The sequence below is a fragment of the Tachysurus vachellii genome, chromosome 25, assembly GCF_030014155.1.
Source record: "Tachysurus vachellii isolate PV-2020 chromosome 25, HZAU_Pvac_v1, whole genome shotgun sequence".
NCBI lineage: Eukaryota > Metazoa > Chordata > Actinopteri > Siluriformes > Bagridae > Tachysurus > Tachysurus vachellii.
The window spans coordinates 2,630,001-2,650,585 of NC_083484.1; the positions used below are offsets into that span (position 1 = coordinate 2,630,001).

The 20,585-nt window shown below is 39.2% G+C and overlaps 1 protein-coding gene across 5 annotated transcripts in view; it reads right to left on the bottom strand.

Moving 5' to 3' along the window:
* Positions 1 to 20,585, bottom strand: part of atp8a2 (ATPase phospholipid transporting 8A2) — a 47,657-nt gene that overhangs the window by 15,333 nt on the left and 11,739 nt on the right. For 4 of the 5 annotated variants that reach the window (XM_060862117.1, XM_060862116.1, XM_060862118.1 and 1 more), the window contains 23 exons: positions 17,322 to 17,421; positions 16,381 to 16,479; positions 15,371 to 15,416; positions 15,230 to 15,270; positions 14,883 to 14,956; positions 13,755 to 13,824; positions 12,918 to 13,045; positions 12,668 to 12,779; positions 11,441 to 11,609; positions 11,204 to 11,331; positions 10,751 to 10,828; positions 10,529 to 10,617; positions 10,322 to 10,366; positions 10,133 to 10,208; positions 9,914 to 10,019; positions 9,133 to 9,215; positions 8,981 to 9,030; positions 8,130 to 8,199; positions 7,935 to 8,019; positions 7,698 to 7,837; positions 6,031 to 6,169; positions 5,414 to 5,478; positions 1,800 to 1,972 (listed from right to left, as the gene is read on the bottom strand). In XM_060862117.1, coding sequence (XP_060718100.1) covers positions 1,800 to 1,972; positions 5,414 to 5,478; positions 6,031 to 6,169; positions 7,698 to 7,837; positions 7,935 to 8,019; positions 8,130 to 8,199; positions 8,981 to 9,030; positions 9,133 to 9,215; positions 9,914 to 10,019; positions 10,133 to 10,208; positions 10,322 to 10,366; positions 10,529 to 10,617; positions 10,751 to 10,828; positions 11,204 to 11,331; positions 11,441 to 11,609; positions 12,668 to 12,779; positions 12,918 to 13,045; positions 13,755 to 13,824; positions 14,883 to 14,956; positions 15,230 to 15,270; positions 15,371 to 15,416; positions 16,381 to 16,479; positions 17,322 to 17,421 — 2,166 coding nt within the window. Of the gene's footprint in view, positions 1 to 1,799; positions 1,973 to 5,413; positions 5,479 to 6,030; positions 6,170 to 7,697; positions 7,838 to 7,934; positions 8,020 to 8,129; positions 8,200 to 8,980; positions 9,031 to 9,132; positions 9,216 to 9,913; positions 10,020 to 10,132; positions 10,209 to 10,321; positions 10,367 to 10,528; positions 10,618 to 10,750; positions 10,829 to 11,203; positions 11,332 to 11,440; positions 11,610 to 12,667; positions 12,780 to 12,917; positions 13,046 to 13,754; positions 13,825 to 14,882; positions 14,957 to 15,229; positions 15,271 to 15,370; positions 15,417 to 16,380; positions 16,480 to 17,321; positions 17,422 to 20,585 lie in introns of those variants that run through there. The other variant, XM_060862120.1, reaches the window with a different exon arrangement.

The window sequence follows — 20,585 nt, forward strand, 5'->3', positions numbered from 1 at the left end:
CTCTAAAAAGCTCCTGTCCTTTGAACACACACACACACACACACACACACACACACACACACAGACATACACATACAGCTTCTAGGAGCAGTGGAAGATGAAAGATGTTCTTCATGGTGGGATTGAGCAGAAAATAAGGAGCAGAAAGTGGCTCTGTAAACAAACAGTGTGAAGTCAGGGTCTGGGAGCACAAACACACACACACACACACACACACAAACACACTACATTCCTATTTCATACATTACTCTCTTGCTGACTAAAAATCTCCTCTTACAAAAATATTCATTCGACTTTTGTTTATTTTTTTAGCTACTGGTTACAGATACATCAAAGAGAGCAACGTAGAGACGCTTCAGTGCTATGAATTGCAAACTTAAAACTAAAACTGGTGCATTTTTCTCTCTAATCATCCCTAATATCTCTCAGGAAGACAATCTCCTGTAATAACACATCTTTCCTACTTTAGGCTTTAAAATCTATTTAAAATCACTTCCAACTGTTTGCTAAATTTTTTTAGGAACAGGTCCAAAACTTATATTTATATTTATAGGTAGTTTAAATTTCTCAATTAATTAGTAATAAACATGACTATGAAATCTAAATCAAGCGTATAAGAGCGTATAAGTGTCTGTGTGTGTGTGTGTATGTGTGTGTGTTCATGAGCTCAACAGTCAGGAGGGGAGGGTCGATGAGGGAGGAAGGTGGTTCAGCCGGTTTGTAAGGCCTGGGAGACTCTGCACTCCGGATATAGGATTTACACAATTATTCTCCCTCCAAACACACACATACACATACACACACATAAACACACACATGCACTCACTGCCACTACAGCGTTTTTTTTCATCATAAGTGCATCAGGACTATAAAACACAACATGGGATTATTATTAGCTGACTGTAAAGAAAAACAGTGTGTGTGTGTGTGTGTGTGTGTGTGTGTGTTCTGGGATAATCACAGCAAATGAGTCAGTAGGTTGACATTTGCACACAACTTGGGGGATTATATTACCCTCAGCACAGAGCTCTGTGTTGTTCATGCCAAGCTTCAAGCTTTCATTAGCGCTATTTATTTACTTACCTGAGGCACGACAGAGCCTTTACTTTCACACACACACACACACTCACACACACACACACATTTCATTCCTAATTCACACCTGATATTCTGTGATATCATAATATCATTACCCAGAATAAATCAGAATTTTCTTCCCCCAGGTGGTAAAAAAAAATCGTGATTATTACCAGATTAGTGTCTTGGGTGTGACTAGTGAGCTTTTATTTATGAGCAATACTGTCATGTATAAATTCTGGATTAACATTGTGTGTGAATGTTTTTACGTTCTAAACCAAACTAATTTGTAAATGTTTCACTAATCACAGATTTCATCACACTCGTCTCTGCTGACCGAACTCTAATTAGCTGTAAATTAGAGCGAGTTCACGGTACAGCTGATGTTCGTTCATTGACACAAAGAAAACTAAACAAAATCCGAAACGAAAGCATACAATGAGCTGAAATCGGCCGAATGATGACTAAAACATCCAGTAATGCAGCTCAGCCACTGCAGGCTGTGCTAACCCTCGCTGTCTTTTATAGGGTGCCATTACTTTTGTCCTCATTAAATGGTTTGTGTTCAATGTAGAAAACAGCACTTTAGAATTATAAATATGAAGCACCATATGAGTGCTAGTGTGTTTTAACAACATTTTATCACATAAACCAAGGCCACTTAATATCCCTTACACTGTGTGTGTGTGTGTGTGTGTGTGTGTGTGTGTGTGTGTGTGTACCTGCAGCAGATAACTGCCTTGCAAGACAGGGCCAGGTCAAGAAATGACTGGCGCACTTCAAACGATAAAGCATATTTGAGCGTCTGACCATCGATGATGAGTGCGAGATCATTCTCCTTTCCCAGAGAGTCACCCAGAGATGAGCAGTGAGTGAACAACGTGGCCCGTGTTGCCTATGGGAGACAAGAAACACATCAGTCTATACACAGACACACACACAAACACACACACACACACAAGATTCTATTCCTGATATATATACTTAAAGTACATTAAATTATATTGCTATTAGGTTGTATAAGTGTACATGTATATGTCTCACTTGTTTACACTGTGTGTGTGTCTGTGCATGTGTGTGTGTCTGTGTGTGTGTGTGTGTGTGTGTGTGTGTGTGTGTGCAAATTTTTTTTGTATTGTACCTGGAAGCCATTTACTGATGGTGCTGTTGATAACAAGACAAACAACTAAAAGAAATAACAAACTTCCTATAGGTTGTAATGAAAACCATGTGAACCGTATGGCACACACCTCCCTCCTGGCTCACATGCACTTACACACAAACACACACACACACACACACACGACTGACCACCTGAACGCTTTTACAGCAGTGCGTGCCAATGCCATTGCAACTGTCGGGCCATTTCCAACATCCATGACCATAGTTAACAAACCACCCCCTCTGGCTCTTCTGGAGCCTACAGTCGCTATCTGATCTCAGAACAGATCACAATCTGACATCAGACTCACTAAACAAAGCTACAAGCTCTATCCTCAGATCACCCTTTATAAAGGATATGCTTCCTGAACACCTGTGTTTGTGTGTTTTTGTGTGTGTATAAGTGTGTGTTGACTATGTAGTTGTTTATCTGTTGAATCAGGAATTCCAGCTCTCAGCCACCTTTCCAGTGAAAAGCGATGGAAAAACTTAAAACATAGAGATGGATGAAGAGATATGCTGAAAGATGTCCAGCCAAGTGTATGGGATTAAAATGTGTGTGTGTGTGTGTAAATCTTCTGTAGCCTCACAATGTTCGAGTAAAATAAAATGGAAAACAATCTATATACTTAATTCTACTAATTGTCCTCAGCCACATACTAACCTTGTGCTAAAACCATGGCTTAAACTATTGTTTTTTATTTTAAATTTCATTGTTTTTTGTAATAGTAAGAAAGTAAAAAATATCAACTATTGCACATTTTGGGTTATACATCATTATCATAGTAATATGTACATTCATCAGTGTCCACTGGAAGGGTGTACAAACTTTTGCACACGTTAGGCACAGGTGAGGAAACAAGAGCACTGTCTTCTTAATCCGGCTAAAGTTCAATGTGTTAGGTATAAATAAAGAAAAACAAGTTCTGACATTTAAAATTTTGCTACCTCGTCATTTTCTGTGTTTGAGAACAGAACATTTTTGTGATAAATTGAAATATTTTGAAAACACACACACACACACACACACACACATGCACAGTCTACATTCATAAAAAATGGGTTATTTAAAGGTTCTTTGGAAAGCTAGAGACACATAGCGTCCTCTACTTTTAAATCTAAGCCTATAAAATTATAGATTTGACTGTTTTCTTTTTTATTCTATTAATCTTCACTAACAGTCTTATACTACAGCTTCATTAACATTCAAATATATTTAAATGTATGCGCATACCAAATGATTTAAGTAGAAGTTAAATGCCTCGTTTTGGGCAGATTTGGAATGCAGATATGTTAGAAGTGTATGAGATGTTGGCTGATGAGAATGCTTACAGGGATATAAGTTGTATAGTAGTGTGTGTGCATGTGTGTGTGTGTATGTGCATGTGTGTGTGTATGTGCATGTGTGTGTGTAAGGGAACGCAGTATGTGGTGTTTAGCTGGTAACAAGGCAGCTACAGTATAATCCATCACAATGGATTACTAATGGATTTTTCATTACTATGAGCACTTTGTAGTGATTCACACTCACACACACACACACACACACACACACACACACTTCTCCTCAGACTTACGTATCTGAGCTCTCCATTTTTGGACACAGCTAGTGAGTGATTCATGATCCAAGTTAAATGTTATTTTCAGCAGCTTATGGGCTGGGAACAGACTAAAATACATGTTCACACAAACGTAGCACACAGGGGAAAACAATAAAGCACACACACACACGCGCGCATACACACGCATACACACACACTTTTACAGTGGCTGTTGAACATGTTCTCAAACTCTTCGCATCTTATCAGCTTTATATTTAGATTGACTGGGGGGAAAATTCAAACACACACACACTCAACTGGACCTATTTGATACATAAATACTTAAGATACGCTCACACACACAGACACACTCACTTGTGAGACGTTAATACCAACTGCTGTTACATATCACCAGTCGCCTTCTTCATTCAAAGCCAGTGTCGGTTTACAATCAAGCCCTTTTCCACACAAAGAAGTGTTTCCACACTCATTCACACACACAAATACAGTTATGGGGTATTTCCACTGGCTTGACTGTTCACACAGCTACACAATGCTTCCTTAATTCATCTTCAGCAGACATTTTATCCTGATCAATAATTCTGTGGATTTGGAATAAAACACTGCAGCACAGGATGTTATAGAAAAATAATAAATTTTCACCTGAGGTAACTAACTCCTCATCACACTATACTATCATATTTAGTTCCCAACATATCACAAATGCATATTAAGATTAGGAGGGGTGTGTGTGTGTGTGCGTGTGTGTGAGTGTGTTTGGCAGGTTGGTCTTCAGAAAATTAAAGTCTACAAAAAAAAAGTCAGAACAAATTTGTTTGGACAAGAACAACTGTGTGCTACAAGGACAACAGCTGTGTGAAGAGCTTGTCAGCTCTGTGTGTGTGTGTGTGTGTGTGTTGTGTGTGTGTGAGAGAGACAAAGACAGCAGAGTGACAGATGGAACCTGTCACACAGTCTTCATCATGGCTACCATGTTTACCCAGGAGGCTTTGCTGCCAGAATGTGTTTTGACGAGATGGAGCAGAAAAAGCAGATCACATTACCACTCAGTCACCACACACACACACACACACACACACACACACACACAAACATAGGTATATATACAGTGACTATTCCTGTAAAAATCTACTAACCCAGTGTGGTAGGAAAGAAAATTGCCCAATCACAGGATACCGGAATAAATTAATTATGACATCATCAAATGCATTTTATCATAGAGAGAGAGAATGCAGCAGCTGTTGCACACTCACAAACACACACACACACTATCACACACAAATGCATCTATTAAAATCTGTGTGTCTGTGTGTAATACAGTAATTTTCACTCTAACCAACGCTGCTCTCTGTAACTCTTTAATGTAATCTTTCGACTAACACACTGTACACAATGAAATCTGCACATACACGTCTTACACACAACTGTGTGTGTTCAGTGCGTTTGATAGTAAGAGCTCTATCTCAGTGCCTTTAATCATGCTCTCCCAGATGATACCAGACACTTTAATTACCTTCACCTGCACAAAGAAACAATGGAACACACCCACTTCTGTATGCCACACCCTGCTTCCTAACACACACACACATAATGTGGGATCACACAACACTCACATCCAGAGAGTCTTCGTTGACGATGATGAGGGACATGCCGTGTGACACCAGTCTGCAGGAATAACCTAAAATAAAAAGAGATGATGTTACTATGTGGTAATGTGGATTTGTTGGTCGTCATCCTGAAGAATTTCCCCTTCTCTGAAACCTCATAAAGCAAAGCGATTATACACAAGAGTCATTATACACAAAAATCATTTTACTGGATTAAAATCTGTTTATTATGAATCTTAGATCACATGCTGCGTCCGTGTGTGAATTCGTACCACAGAAACCAGAAACGAAAGCTTATTAGAAAGCGCACATAAATATTAACCCACTGTTCATGGTACTGATCGAGCTACAATCTGTGCTGTTATACCAAAATAACACACATCTTCTGACCAATCAGATTCGAGAGCTAAGGTCTTAGAACAGAACAGATAAAAGTGTATATACTGTAACATGAACATATCAAGAAAAACTTGATCATTTTTAGTATATTTAATTTAATCCATTTTTTCATAAATCCAACAATCTATCGTATCGCTACGAATGTCTTTATGAATATTGATAATATTCTTGTTCTCTCTCTCTCTCTCTCTCTCTCTCACACACACACACACATAAACACACACCAATATTGATGGCTGTCTCCTGTTTGTCTCCGGTCAGAACCCAGATCTTGATGTCGGCCCTCATGAGAGTGGCGATGGTCTCAGGGACTCCAGCCTGCAGACGGTCCTCTATAGCCGTAGCTCCGAGCAACAGCAAGTCCTGTGGGAGAGAGAAGAGAAAAAGAGTTAAAAAAAAAAAAAGAGAGAGAGAGAAAGAACAAACATACTTACATACAGTAGATATGTCAATTTATTTTTCTATTAATCAGACAGCAGTTATAAACGTAGCTCTGGCTGTAATTAATATCACGTTTATATCCATGTGCTGGTTCTATTACGATGATCATGCTGTTGTTTAATAAAGATGTAGAATCGCAGACATGGTGAAGGAGATTTTTAGAAGGAGTCTCCAGTATCAGCTACAGAAAAGTCTTCCAAGAGTAAAAAATACTGAAGTGAGAACCTGAACTAACAGAACTAACTTATAAACAAAAAGTATCGTGTTGTTCTGTGATATGTAATTTGTCATTGCTGTGTTGAAACTCTGTGATAGAGAAGATGTCAGTAACGCTGTTTCATCACACTAACCTGCTGGGGATTATCTTCCTGTAATAACAAGACACAGTGTTTTTGTTCATTTCTCACTTTAATCTTTAATATCAGTGCCTTGTCTCTTACACTTTGCATCATTCTTTGTCCTTGGTGTGTGTGTGCGTGAGAAACAGAGCAGGAAAAGACAGTGTATGTGTTGGTAACATGGTGGTGTTGTTGACTCTAGCTTTATGAGGCTCTTGGCAGACTGGTGCAGGTAATTATCCCTGCTGTGGTCTAAACCCCCACCCATTCAGCTGCTCATTTGGGAAGAAGTCCTAATGTACACACAAACACACACAGACACACACACAAATAATCTCTAATGCTATATAGAAGTGTGTGTATGTATAAATGTCTCTATCAGGGAGAGTGTGTATTCGTACTGAAGTTCAGTAAGTGTCTTTTCAGTAGGTTGGAGTTAAGCATCATGTGAGTGCACTTCCTCTCTCCCTACACACATCAACCTACTCTAAAGCACGATCTACTACAGATACATAACGCCACATCGCCCCTTGCTGGCCGCAGGTTGCAGCACAAAGATAAAAACCTCCCTGTATGACACAAGAGTTTTTAAAGAAATATTTTATAAAACCTTTTTTAAAAAATTGGCTATAGTTCAGCAACCTATCCAATCAGACATATCAGAAGGCAGCTCACTGGACCAGAGACAGATCATTAGTCTATTAATTAAAGAGATTTCACATAATATCATGTTTATTCATTTTCTTTATTTCTCTGATCTGGTTCGCAATCTGGCAAAGCTTGTTTAAAGAAATGTTTCCCACCATTTTCTCCTCAGTTTAGTCACCTGTGAAGTTCTATCCATCAGCCTTAAACAGTTAAATGGAATGTAGTCTGCATTTATAATTTTATCTCCTCAAGAAATTGTGGGCTGATGTTAAGAGTTAAGTCACATGCTGTGATGTCACCATGAACTAGGGGCGTGGCTTAATTGATTGCATCACACATTCATGTGCACCATCAACTGTAAATATTTTAGAAAAAACTGTATATCTACAAGTTGTACCTGAATGATAGGTGACAAAAGTGCTTGTGTCTGTTAGTGATTGTTCATTTAGTAAGGGGTCAGATACCTTCTCCAGCAGCTCGTAGCATTCCTCTAGTTTCAGTGCTCGGTCTTTCAGGATTGTGCTTACACGATTATATTCCTTCAACCATTCATGATACGCGCTCTCCTCCAGATCCACGTAAGCAAAGCACAGAGTCCGTAAACCTGCCAGCACACACAAACACGTATACTGATTATAGTACACACAAAAGCAGCGTCCGATCAAAGATGGAGGAAGATGGATATAGAAAGATCTTTACACCTTCAGTGGCAAACTGTTCGAGTTGAGCTATGGTCAAGTCTTTATACTGGGAGTCTTCATTCAGTCGCTCAAAGATCACGTTATCCTGCAAGATGGACATGAGATCATCAGTCTGAGTAGTACCATAATATCGTTCCTTTTCATTGTGCGTGTGTGTGTGTGTGTGTGTGTGTGTGTGCATGTTAGAGAACTTACTGCTCCCTTGCAATATAGTCGCAGTTTTCCTTCTGGAGTTCGCACCACTACTGACATGCGCTTTCGGTTGCTGCAACATAGAAAATAATGTGTAAAGAGGCAAAGGAGGTGTAGCCTTTGTAGCTGTCAGTCCCAGTAAAGGAGGTGTAGCCTTTGTAGCTGTCAGTCCCAGTAAAGGAGGTGTAGCCTTTGTAGCTGTCAGTCCCAGTAAAGGAGGTGTAGCCTTTGTAGCTGTCAGTCCCAGTAAAGGAGGTGTAGCCTTTGTAGCTGTCAGTCCCAGTAAAGGAGGTGTAGCCTTTGTAGCTGTCAGTCCCAGTAAAGGAGGTGTAGCCTTTGTTGCTGTCAGTCCCAGTAAAGGAGGTGTAGCCTTTGTAGCTGTCAGTCCCAGTAAAGGAGGTGTAGCCTTTGTAGCTGTCAGTCCCAGTAAAGGAGGTGTAGCCTCTGTAGCTGTCAGTCCCAGTAAAGGAGGTGTAGCCTTTATAGCTGACAGTCCCAGTAAAGGAGGCATGGCATTTGTAGCTGTCAGTCCCAGTAAAGGAGGCGTGGCATTTCCACCTGTCAGTCCCAGTAGAGGAGGTGTGGCATTTGTAGCTGTCAGTCCCAGTAATAGGGGCGTGGCTTTTTAACCTGTCTATCCCAAAAAGGAGGTGTTGCCTTTGTGCCTGTCAGTCTCAGTAAAGTAGGCTTGGACTCTGCACATTTGTTGGATCATTACTACCTTTAAATTATATAACACACCATATAAACATTATTTACTGTGTTTATACTATTTAGACATGATAATTGTTAATACATTTTTGTTTAAAAATTGTGTGTGATAAATTTCTTGTGTGATGGTTTATTGTGTTTACCTTGAAAATTCAAGCACATTAAGCAGCTCATAAGTCATTTCTTTTCCACGCTGTTTAAAACACAAAACACACAAATGTCACAAACATGACAAAATGATTCATATCCAGTATGTAAACAAACTCATTCATATAAGGTGTGAGAATACACTGACCGCTTCTATGATGACTGAACGTGGAGTTCTTGCTGTAAACACAAAACCCAGGCTTTTGGCACCTTTAACCAACGCTCCCTCATCTAAACACAGCATGAACATACAATCAGTAAACCACACAAATCAGCAGGAGTTACAGAAGTCCAGAATGATCTGAAATCCTGTCTGGATTAATAACATTGTCATGGTGTTGGGGACTTGGTGTTTCTTGGGGTCTAGGGCTTGACCGATATGTCATTAATAGATTTGGCTGACTGGGTTGATATAAGTGAACACTGCTGTTAGAAATAAAATGTCTACCAACACTAATAACTAATATTATACTACTAATACTGCAGTCATGCACAAAAAACATCTGAGAAGAAAGTCAGAACATAAATGCATAAATAAGTCCACGTCACAGGGTAAAAGAGCAAGAATAAAATTAGAGACGACTAGAGATTTCATTTTAAATGTTTTTAGTTCCTGTTATTATTTGTGTTTAAACAGCTATACACAGTGTAAGAAACTACTGGGACAATTCCATGCCAGACCACCAGAGAGCGTGCTTTTGTTTAATGCCATGTGGTTATGTCATGTGTTTCCTTATGTGTTGTTACCTTGTTGTTCCCTCACCTTAACCACCGCATGTCAACTTTCTGAGAAACCACAGAGCACTAGCTACTTATTTTGAATCATTTAATCATTATAAACTCGTTATATCGGTCAGGCTCTAGTAACTGAACTGGGTCATGTGATTAAATGTCTTTATAGGGTGGAGTGTTGTGACTGGATGTCACACCTGGTGAGGAGGCCTGATATATGATCTGGTCATCATCTCGCTCAGGAACCACAGTGTGACACACGGCCATCATGGTCAAAAACTCACAGATCTGAGGAGAGGTGGGCTACAGGGGAAAGGGCCGAGAGAGGAAAGGATGGTTTACACGATAAGATGAGTTGAAATGTAGTTCATAGTGTGTGATGATGATGATGATGATGATGATGGCAGAGCACTCACATGATTCTTCTCTATGTTCTGAATGAGAGCGGGATCATCAAACTCGGTGGAGCAGTGGTTGCTGGAGGGAATGTGGCTGAGAGGAAAAAAAGAGAAAGAGAGAGATTAGGTGAAATGCATTATGTAAAACGTTGTGCTTTTAGACTGGCCCAGAATTAGCTGCATTACAGAGACAGAACGGCTCCTGACCTGAAATCCTCCATTGATCGATCGGGGTCGAGATCTGGGAAGTGCCTGTGGATTGACTAATAAATCAATGATTTCCAAACACACACAAATATAAACACACCCACATCCACACACCAACAGGTCAATACACTATTAGCTAAAAAGCTCACACAAATTCAATGATCAGGGACAATAAATATGACAGCATTATAAATATGACAAATTTACCCATATGTGATCCCGGAGATGGTGCACTTCTTAAAATGCATGACATTACAGGTCAGAGTGCCAGTCTTATCAGAAAATAGATACTTCACCTGAAAGAGAGAGGGGAAGAAACAGAGAAAGTGAGAGAGCTTTCAAATGAAGCAATTCAAAAAAATATGTTTGTGAAAAAAAGTGTTTGGTGACTGAGTGGTTTAGCGGTTGGAAGGCAGGGCTTCACCTCACCTGGCCGAGCTCTTCGTTCAGATTAGACGTGCGTGCCATGGCGGGTGTATCCGTCTCGGCGTAGTACATCTCCCTGTCCTAGAAGCAGCGTAATACAAATCATCTTAGAGCTGCATGATGTAAATACTGTAAGTTGGTGAAGTGCAAGCACATGAATAAAAAATGATTCTTTATGCATTCTGATGCAGCTTTTACAACCTATATGAATTTTTATTTATTTTTTTTTATTTTTTTGGCATAAGCTTAAAAAATACGCTTAACACATTTTGTGCATGCTGAAGCTTTTCAGAATGCACCTAAAAGCATTATAATTTCCCCCATCCCTAATCCCAAGCCAACATTCAGTCAAATAAACAAACCACTGAATTAAACTAAAAATGGCACATGAACTAACAGTAGCGACAATAACAATCTGTTTAATCTTTTTTTATTTAGACACACTAACATGCTTACCCAGTTAATAAAAAGGGCTTGTGTGAACTTGACAACCTCCAGGGTGACCAGCAGGCTGATGGGAATCAGGTTATTGTACAGAATGATGAATGTCAGCAGATTATACCAGAAGTTCAGAGAGATGTCACCTATAGAGGAGCACACACACACACACACACGCACACGCACATTACACGATTACAAAAGTGTGTTTGTGTTGTGTGCGCATGTGAGTTGGATGGTAAGAGATGTGTGTACCTGTACGGGAGAGGTACCAACACTCTACGTCTTTGTATTGCTTGTTCCAGATGGCCGCACCAATAGAGCTTACCAGTGCCATCACAAGGAGGATCCCAAACAGCACCAGGATCTGGACGTTCGTCACTCGCTCAACATTGGAACGCTTCAGAGGAGCTTTAGTGGAATTCTACGAGACAGAATATTGGAAATGTCATGCTACATACATTCAAGTACGTTTTTACACACAATTATGATTTAAAGCCTTAGGTTGGTCTAAATATATTTCCAAAATATAAGTAACATGTATCTAACAAACATTCCCTAGTTAGACACAGTGCACACATGACTGTCCTGTTACATTTTTTGGGTATTTTGAGACAGCAACATAAGTCCAAATGTCCAAAAGTAAAAAAGATTATGCTGGGATCAGTGTGAGACAAGGTTTTTCTGAAACCCTGAAACATTCATTAAATATTCTAAGTTGTAATATTACATTAATCACAATAATCAAAGCAAATTTGGCTTTATTGAAAAACAATCCTTACACTCTTATTATATGACAATTAATAAAACAGCACTTTATGCATAACCTCTATGAAATCGCAGCACAGATGTAGAATGTGGGCTTTTTAGTCATGCCTTTAAGTTGCTATTTTGAATTAATAGTATAATGTTATTCATTCATTCATTCATTTTCTACCGCTTATCCGAACTACCTCGGGTCACGGGGAGCCTGTGCCTATCTCAGGCATCATCGGGCATCAAGGCAGGATACACCCTGGACGGAGTGCCAACCCATCACAGGGCACACACACTGGCATTTACTCACGCAATCACACACTACGGACAATTTTCCAGAGATGCCAATCAACCTATACCATGCATGTCTTTGGACCGGGGGAGGAAACCAGAGTACCCGGAGGAAACCCCCGAGGCACGGGGAGAACATGCAAACTCCACACACACAAGGCAGAGGTGGGAATCGAACCCCCAACCCTGGAGGTGTGAGGCAAATGTGCTAACCACCAAGCCACCGTGCCCCGTATAATGTTATTATTTTTGTTAATTCAATGTGTTTTTCTATAAAGAGATGTGCTGCTGGTTTGAAGGATATACTGACCGAACTTTCATCTCCTACACTAACAGAGTAGTTTAATAATTTACCAGTGTCTCCAGTTAAAATGTGGTCTCCTCTGATGCCTTTCATATGGAGAAACAACTTTTCATGGAAACCGTTTCATTAACCTGCATGAGTTTGGAGTCATGGCCAGTGTAGACGACGATTCCTACAACCCACTGCGTATTTCTAATCTGTGCTCCTCTGAGTAACACCTGGTCCGGTCCGAGAGGAACTGGACTGTAAAATACAAAAATTCAAAATTCACTGAGTGTGTGTAAGCATATACAGGTGAGAAAGAACATCGCCTACATTAATAAACAAAGATTCAGTACTTTTACATATGGGAATACAATGTGTCGGGAGGGGGACACATACTTATGGTTGTCCAGTCGCAATGTGCCAGTGAAGTCATACAGGTGTCTGTTAGGTCCTTCACACTCCAGTCGACCGGCCAGACCCATCAGTTCCTCTACAGACTGCAAACTGGCTGTAAGAGAGAGGCCCTACAACACACACACACACACACACACACACACACACACACACACACACACACACACACAGCGCTTATGTAAGTATACTTATTTAGCAGAAATATCACATCTATATATGTTTTTATAATACATGATATATAAAAATATTTGTTGTTTTTTTGCAGTAACTGACTAGCATGCTAACAGACACATTACACACCTGATCAAGCTCTCACACACACACACACACACACACACACACACAAACTAGTCAGGACTGAAATATGGAAGACTGTAAGAAGATTAGCTAGCTACTGTATATGCTAACATCCTGAGATAATTAATTATGCTAATATAAATGTCACACAAATTGATTTTACCTAATAAACACGAATCTGAATTTATCCCTGGTTAGCTAATAAACATTTAACTTGCTTATCTAGGTAGCATGTACTTCAGCTAATGTTTGTTTGTTAGCTAGCAGTTAACATCATCCACTGTATTTAAGCAGCAAACATAGCCAGCTAGCCTACTATGAATAAACGCTAGCTAACCTCGCTAACATTATCTGGCAAATAATAAGTGTTTAGTTCTAACTAGTTTTAACTACATAAAAAATAATTATAATATGCTTTCTGCATTCACTCACATTTCTGTCTATACTAAGGAGTCTATTCTACAGATAAATAAAATTAATTCAGGCAAACGCTAAACACACACACACACACACGTCACTGACTTGTCGGATTTTCAGGTTAGTTTCTCCGTCCAAGTTCGAGGTCTCTGTGTAACACATAGCCTGAGGCTCACTGTAAGATTAACAACAAAACTTTTATTTATTTATTAACACATTATTAGCAAATGTACACTATTATAACACAATATCAAAAGATATTATTAGTCATTGCAAGAGATCACACGCAACACCATAAAACTACAAACATGAGAAATGAACCTTTAAAACTAAAAGTAACACATTAGTAAAAAATTTTATTCACACAAATTTTTTCTTCAATCTTCTATGACACACATAGAGACTGGTTTTGGATCATTTTTTTAAAAATACAGTATATAAGTCTGTAATTTATCAGCTTCATGTTTAAAAAGTGGAGCGATATTATTATACACATAACTTTGAACATTGAGTACATTCTGAACATCGAGTACAATCCCACAGAACACTACAAAATTGTGCTAAACTAAAAAAAGTCATGTTGGCTGTTCAGCTACACAGTAAATTAGAAGTAGAAAGTCATGCTAAATATGATTTAAGGCAGATGTTTACAGAGAATGACTTTGAGAGTGAGAAAGACTTCTGTTAGCTGTTGGATAAATTAGATTTGTAGCTCCAGTGCAAATCTACAGAAGATTTAAACATTTTTAAAAGACGTTTTAGACAATTGTGTAAATTTCATTTTTCATCGTAGGATTCCTTTCATGTGTCTTAATGCTACATTAAGTTATACAGAAACACATGATTAAATCAGAGATTTATAAAAAAAAACAAACACTGACACATACCTCACCCATGCACTCAATACAGCTTCACACTAGCAAGCGATAAAGCGACAAGAGATTATCGTTTTTTTTCTGTGTACATGCATGACGCAGAGCTGAGACTTCGGCGTCAGCAACAAGCACCGTTTGGATTGAGATTTTCTCTGAATACTATGCAAACTAGATATAAAGAACTGAAATGACTGATTAAATGATTGTCTGGAATGATTCCTGAAACCAAAAAAACCATAAACACTAAAAAAAGTGTAGGACCGGCCACGCGCACAAGCAACAGCTGCCTTGTCACTTGCTAGTGTGACAAGGAAACACACGCACGCACACACACATAAACACACACAGTGTTGCTGACCTGGAGGACACTATGACCATGTCAGCGGGGATATGCTGCCCATTGGTCACCTTCACTATGTCTCCCACTGCCACCTAGTGGGCAGGTGCAGCATTGCGACAGCATGAAAGGAGGGGGAGATCCAGAATGAGAACAGGTGCAAGAAATAGGAGGAAGGGAAACACAAAAAGGAAAAACAAAAGGAGAAAGACAAAGAGAGAAAATAATGGAGAACATGAGTAGACAGAACTGTGCACTTGGAGCCAGTAATGGAAACTTGCCTAATTGAGCTGCAACTAGGGAACACAGAGAAAGAAGAGAAAGAGATAAAGAGGGAGGACATGGAAGAAATAGAGGGATAAGGTTACCTGTTTCCAGATGATAGTCTGCCATGTGCCGTTGCGCAACACTGGAGGAAAAAAGATTAGATGGCAAGATTAGAAAAACATAATGCATACTTTTAATAAGATAATCACTAACACACACACACACACATAACAATACTCAACCTGTTGTCTTCTTTTTGTTCACTGTGTTGTCTGCTTTGTGCCTTTTCTGTGGACATAAAATAATTCTGTCAATTATCTTAAGTGCTTATTTACAAACAGGGTTGCCATGTTGAAGGCAATCACCAAAGACATTTCAATAAAGTTCCTTTTAAATGAAACAGGATGCAATCCGTAGGATTAATAATTAATGCTGCATTTGACTACAGTGTGTAATTCATAATGACTAACCTATGAGTAGAAAAATACAAATAATAAGCTGTCTCAGCCTGGAAGCGTCCATGTTTCTATGTACACCACAAAAATGATATAATTCTAAGTTCTGACTTTAACAAGAGGTTCAACAGGATTTCAGAAGCGACTTTCTGACTGTAGTGAGGTTAAACCATCAGGTCGGTAGCTCAAAGCTGAGCAAAGATTTGTCACAAGAGATCTAATCAGGCTCTCTGGAATTTTTTGTACTCAGTATGATGCTGAAAGTTGCGCCACTCTGGCAACTCTGGTACCAAACACAATAGATAATAATAATGATAACTGATTATTAGCAATAACATTCAAAACAGCCTATTCACATACATGCACACAGTTGGTGTGTATTACACATGGTACTCAGGCTGAATCTCAATTTCTATGAATGCATTCCATAATGCAATGCAGCGTTACATATGGATTATAGAATTTGCATATATATCAACTTAAAGTTTAGATAACTAAACAAAAAGTTTTGTCTAACTTTTTTTTCTTTTCTTTACAATTGCTGTGTGTGTTGTAAAATGCACTTTTCTTACAATTTCTATTTTTTGAGCAACGTGACAAGTTGTGTTTATTTGTATTATTAACTTCCCATGAGAGAAGAATAAAGTGGGCTTGATGAGGGAACGAATATTTATAGCTGCTATAACGTGTTGAGTAACTAGTTCATAGGAACAGGAACTAGTTTTGCTGACAGCTCTGGTATAGACATTGTGGTGTATTGTTCCATCTACACACAAGCAGAGGGCGCTTTTACTCACATAGTCCTCAATAATTTCCTTTATCCCAGCCACAGTCAGAATGAAGATGAGAGGCACCAGCGTGGTGTAGCGTCCGGTTGGTGAGACGTCAGGGATTTGCTGCACACACACACACACACACACACACGCAAAACAGACCTCATGATAGAGTTGCATCACATCCTTCTTTCTTTCGATGCTCTTTAGAAAAACACTACAAATATCTAACCTGAAGTAAACAAATGCTAAAATTGTGGATAAAAAGAAGAGCTTTTAGAAATCTAGCTTTCATCTGGCTGGAGTCCATTCAGACTAATGCAGCAGAGGTCTCACAGCAATAATACAGCATCAGACCCGTCTTTCATCTGTGATCAATGCGAGGGTGGGAGTGATGCAGCGCTAGATGTTCAGACGGATTTCTCATCGCTTGTAGGAATAAAAAGCAATAATTTCAAGGGAAGATTTATAGCCAATCTTTAAGTGTCTCTGAACGGATGCTTCTGAGCAACAGAACATTCTGTCTCACAGGTAGCCAATAGGCTTTAGACGGAAAACGAATATCGAAGATCGGAAATGAATGAGAATAAAGTTGAGGTGAAACAGTTAGGTGCAAAACAACAGAAGCAAACTTCAGACTGATCGACTGCACTTGGGGAAAGTAGGAAAACAGTCAGTTTAACTTTTTAGGCTGAACCGGTTTGATCATTAGGATTGTCAATACATTGTACCCGTATGTATTAAACCACAGCTAACAATGGACAGAAAGTGTCACTCTAATAATTTAGACATTGTAATAGTTGACAAATTGCTGAGGAGGTATAAGAGGCTGTTAATAGAAACTGATCAGCTTGATGATTCTCCTATAACTGCACAGTGTGTTTTATTCAGTGCCCACGACTTCTACTTCTTCTTTGGTTCAGGTGTGTGTGTGTTGTGTGTGTTGTGTGTGTATCGAATTGTACCTGCATTAGGGCAATAAAGAGGAAGAAAGCATTGGCAGCTCGCCGGATCTGTTCATACAGGAAGCGGGGCAGGAAGGTGAAGATGCCGTACTTCGTCGTGCTGCAAAAGGAGAATAGGAAGATCTTGTAATCATCGATCTCATCATCTCATACATCATACTCCTGTTTGCTTCGACTACTTGGTAAAGCTGAGCTGAACACCCCGCGGGTATATTTTACTTTAGACAATAAACAGCTAATGTGCCACATTACGTTTGTCGTCAACTGCAAAAATAAAAAAGTCATTAACACCGGCCTTCCTGCGCATCTTAAAAGCAGAGCAGATCTAAATATAGCTTGCTGCTCATCACTGTGGAACCGTGCGTTCAATTCAGGATCGATTCCACTTCAATCCCTCTTTGGGTCACTGTAAAAAGCTTCTGCATGTGTTTTTTTGTAGCATTCACCCACCCAAAATAAAACACCCTGACATCACTATTCTGTCCAAATTTAGAGAAAGAGTCCAAAAATACGATGCTGGACCTTGGCAAGCTTTCACGTTTATTGACCGCCACTGAGTGGATTTTTAAATAGTCTTACATAGTCTGTTTACTCACTAAATATAACACCACGGTCTGAGATTTTGTCTCCGTCTCAAGGCTGTACATCAGCTTATCTAAAACAGAGGTGGAGACAACCGTCTGACTGCCCGAGCCACCGTTACACACAGCACTCCGAATATCATCTCTAACATCAAAAACACAACCTTTTTACTGACCACCAGTTTTCTGTCTATCTAGTTCAACTGCTACCAAGAACAAATGCTGCTCTGGCTGAATCTCTAAGTATGTATCCCATAATGCAATGCAACGTTTCAGACGGACGACAGAAATACATTGTATAGAAATACGCACAACTATCAACTATGATCTCTGTTTATCTATGCATAGATCTTAACTATGATCTGCTGCTGTTTTAGTGCAGTTATCAGTCTCCCAAACCACTTTAGCGAGAAATACTGTAGTAGCAAGATTTGTAAATGGCATGAATAGACTGTTTGTCTGAACCTAAAACGGTTTGTTGTGTATCTTCATAACTGTATAATCAAAACAGTGTGTAACGTAATGTTGTTTAATGATAAAGATTTTCTTGCTAATAAGCTGCTACTAAACGGCATGCAGGAGCTTTTTTTTTTTAAAGCTGAGGTGTCCTTTTGACCAGTGGTGTGTGTGTTTGCGTAAACGTGAGCACGTTGTTTTCACCGTTCGTACCCGAGCAGCGAGTTCACAGCCTAACACTCACAGCAACCGACACAACGACATCAAACACTTACTTCGGGTTGACCTGGAAGTACAGCAGACTAGCTCTGATATCAGAGTGCTGGCTAATGTTCATATGACACCATCCTCTTAATCTAATCACACAAACACACACACACACAAACACACACACAAGCCAGGATGAGGCACTAGCTATATGTTCTGTCAATACCAGCTGTGTGTGTGCAGTGTCATCTATGCCCATGCAATCTTTTGTTATATCTAATGTCGTTTATGAACATGTTGCCATGGTAACGCTGTGATTGACAGGTAAGGTTGAGAGGTCAGCAAGTTGAAACGTGGTTGTGAATAAAACATGTAGACGAAGAGAAAGATAACGGAGGTGGACTGTGGTTTAGATAAACACACCTTTAATCTACCAGAGATCAATTTCCACTCAGTAAGGAGAGATCAGCAGGACGAGCACGTGTCAAGACAGACCGTAGGAGGAACAGGAAGCAGAAGACACACACACACAGATACACATACATACACACACACGCACACACAACGATACACATACATACAAACACAGATACATATAGTACATACACACAGATAGATACACATCCAAACATACACACACAAGCACACACAGACACACATACATACACACACACACACACACACAGACAGACAGACACACACATGCATACACACACTCACAGAGACACACATACACACAGACACATGCATACACAAGCACACAAACAGACAGATAAATACATACATATACTCACACAAACACACACAGACACATTCAAACACACACACATACACACAGATACACATACACACACAGACACATTCAACTGGCCAATCAAGCTCAAGAACAGGCCTTCCTACACCCAGTGTAATCTTGTTTCAGGAACCAAAATAGAGCCTTTTAGAGTAAAATCCAATCTTGAGTCGGAACTCGCAGATCGATTATGTGTGTGTGTGTGTGTATGTGTGTGTGAGTGTGTGTGTGTGTGTGTGTGTGTGTGTGTATGTGTGTGTGAACCACACTGAATAACAAGCTAATATGAAAATGGTTCATGATATGATCTATCACCAAAGCTACCTCAGCTTCTTGCTGTTTCAGCTTCTCTGTGATCTTAAAGTTCTACTCTGCAATTTTTATACAAATATGATTATTTACTACCTCCACATTTCTGCTATAAAATACACTGATATTCAATTTAAAGTCAAGTTGCTATGTGTATCCTTTGACAGAGTGTGTGTTTTTTCCTGCTTAGCAAGTCTCTGTGCCCGGGTGGTCATGTGATGTTAAACATTAGCACAATATCTTGGTGATGAAATTCTTCAGCTGTAATTCTTTACAAGAATATAAAGTCAATATAAAGTAAAGTATTTTTTTTGTTTGTTTGTTTGTTTGTTTATTGACACGCCCCCACTAAGAAAGTCAGAGTTCAGAGAAAAATAACTGTAATTAGGTCTCTGTATAAAGAGTAATTACAACTTTGTGATGCAACCCATTTGCATTCATCTTATAATTACCTTATTATATATCTTGTATGTCTAAGATCAGTACTTTTTCCTCTTATTGCTGTGTTTATTGTTGATTTGTTCTTTCTCTGGTTCATTTAAGAACAATAACAATACACCTTTTTGAATTTTGTCTGATTTCTGATTTGTCTGAATACTTTTCCTTACTTTACATGGCTACGACGTTTAATAAAAAACTTCTGCAAGGCTCTTCACTCATCTCCCGAGTCCCGTTTTATACAATTTCGAGTACATATATTTCTCTATAACACAACTGAGCTGGATATATATTTTCTGTCGTTCGTTATTTCCTGAACAGAACTGTAGATCTTGCGAGATGTTGACTAATAGAGCAAAACTTGATTATACTAGATCAAGACTAGATTTTGCTGTACTCTCAGGTGGAATTATATCTCAGATCTAAAGATCGCTGAGTCGTTCTGCCTGGTCCAAAGATCGTCCTAGCTACCTAGTGTTT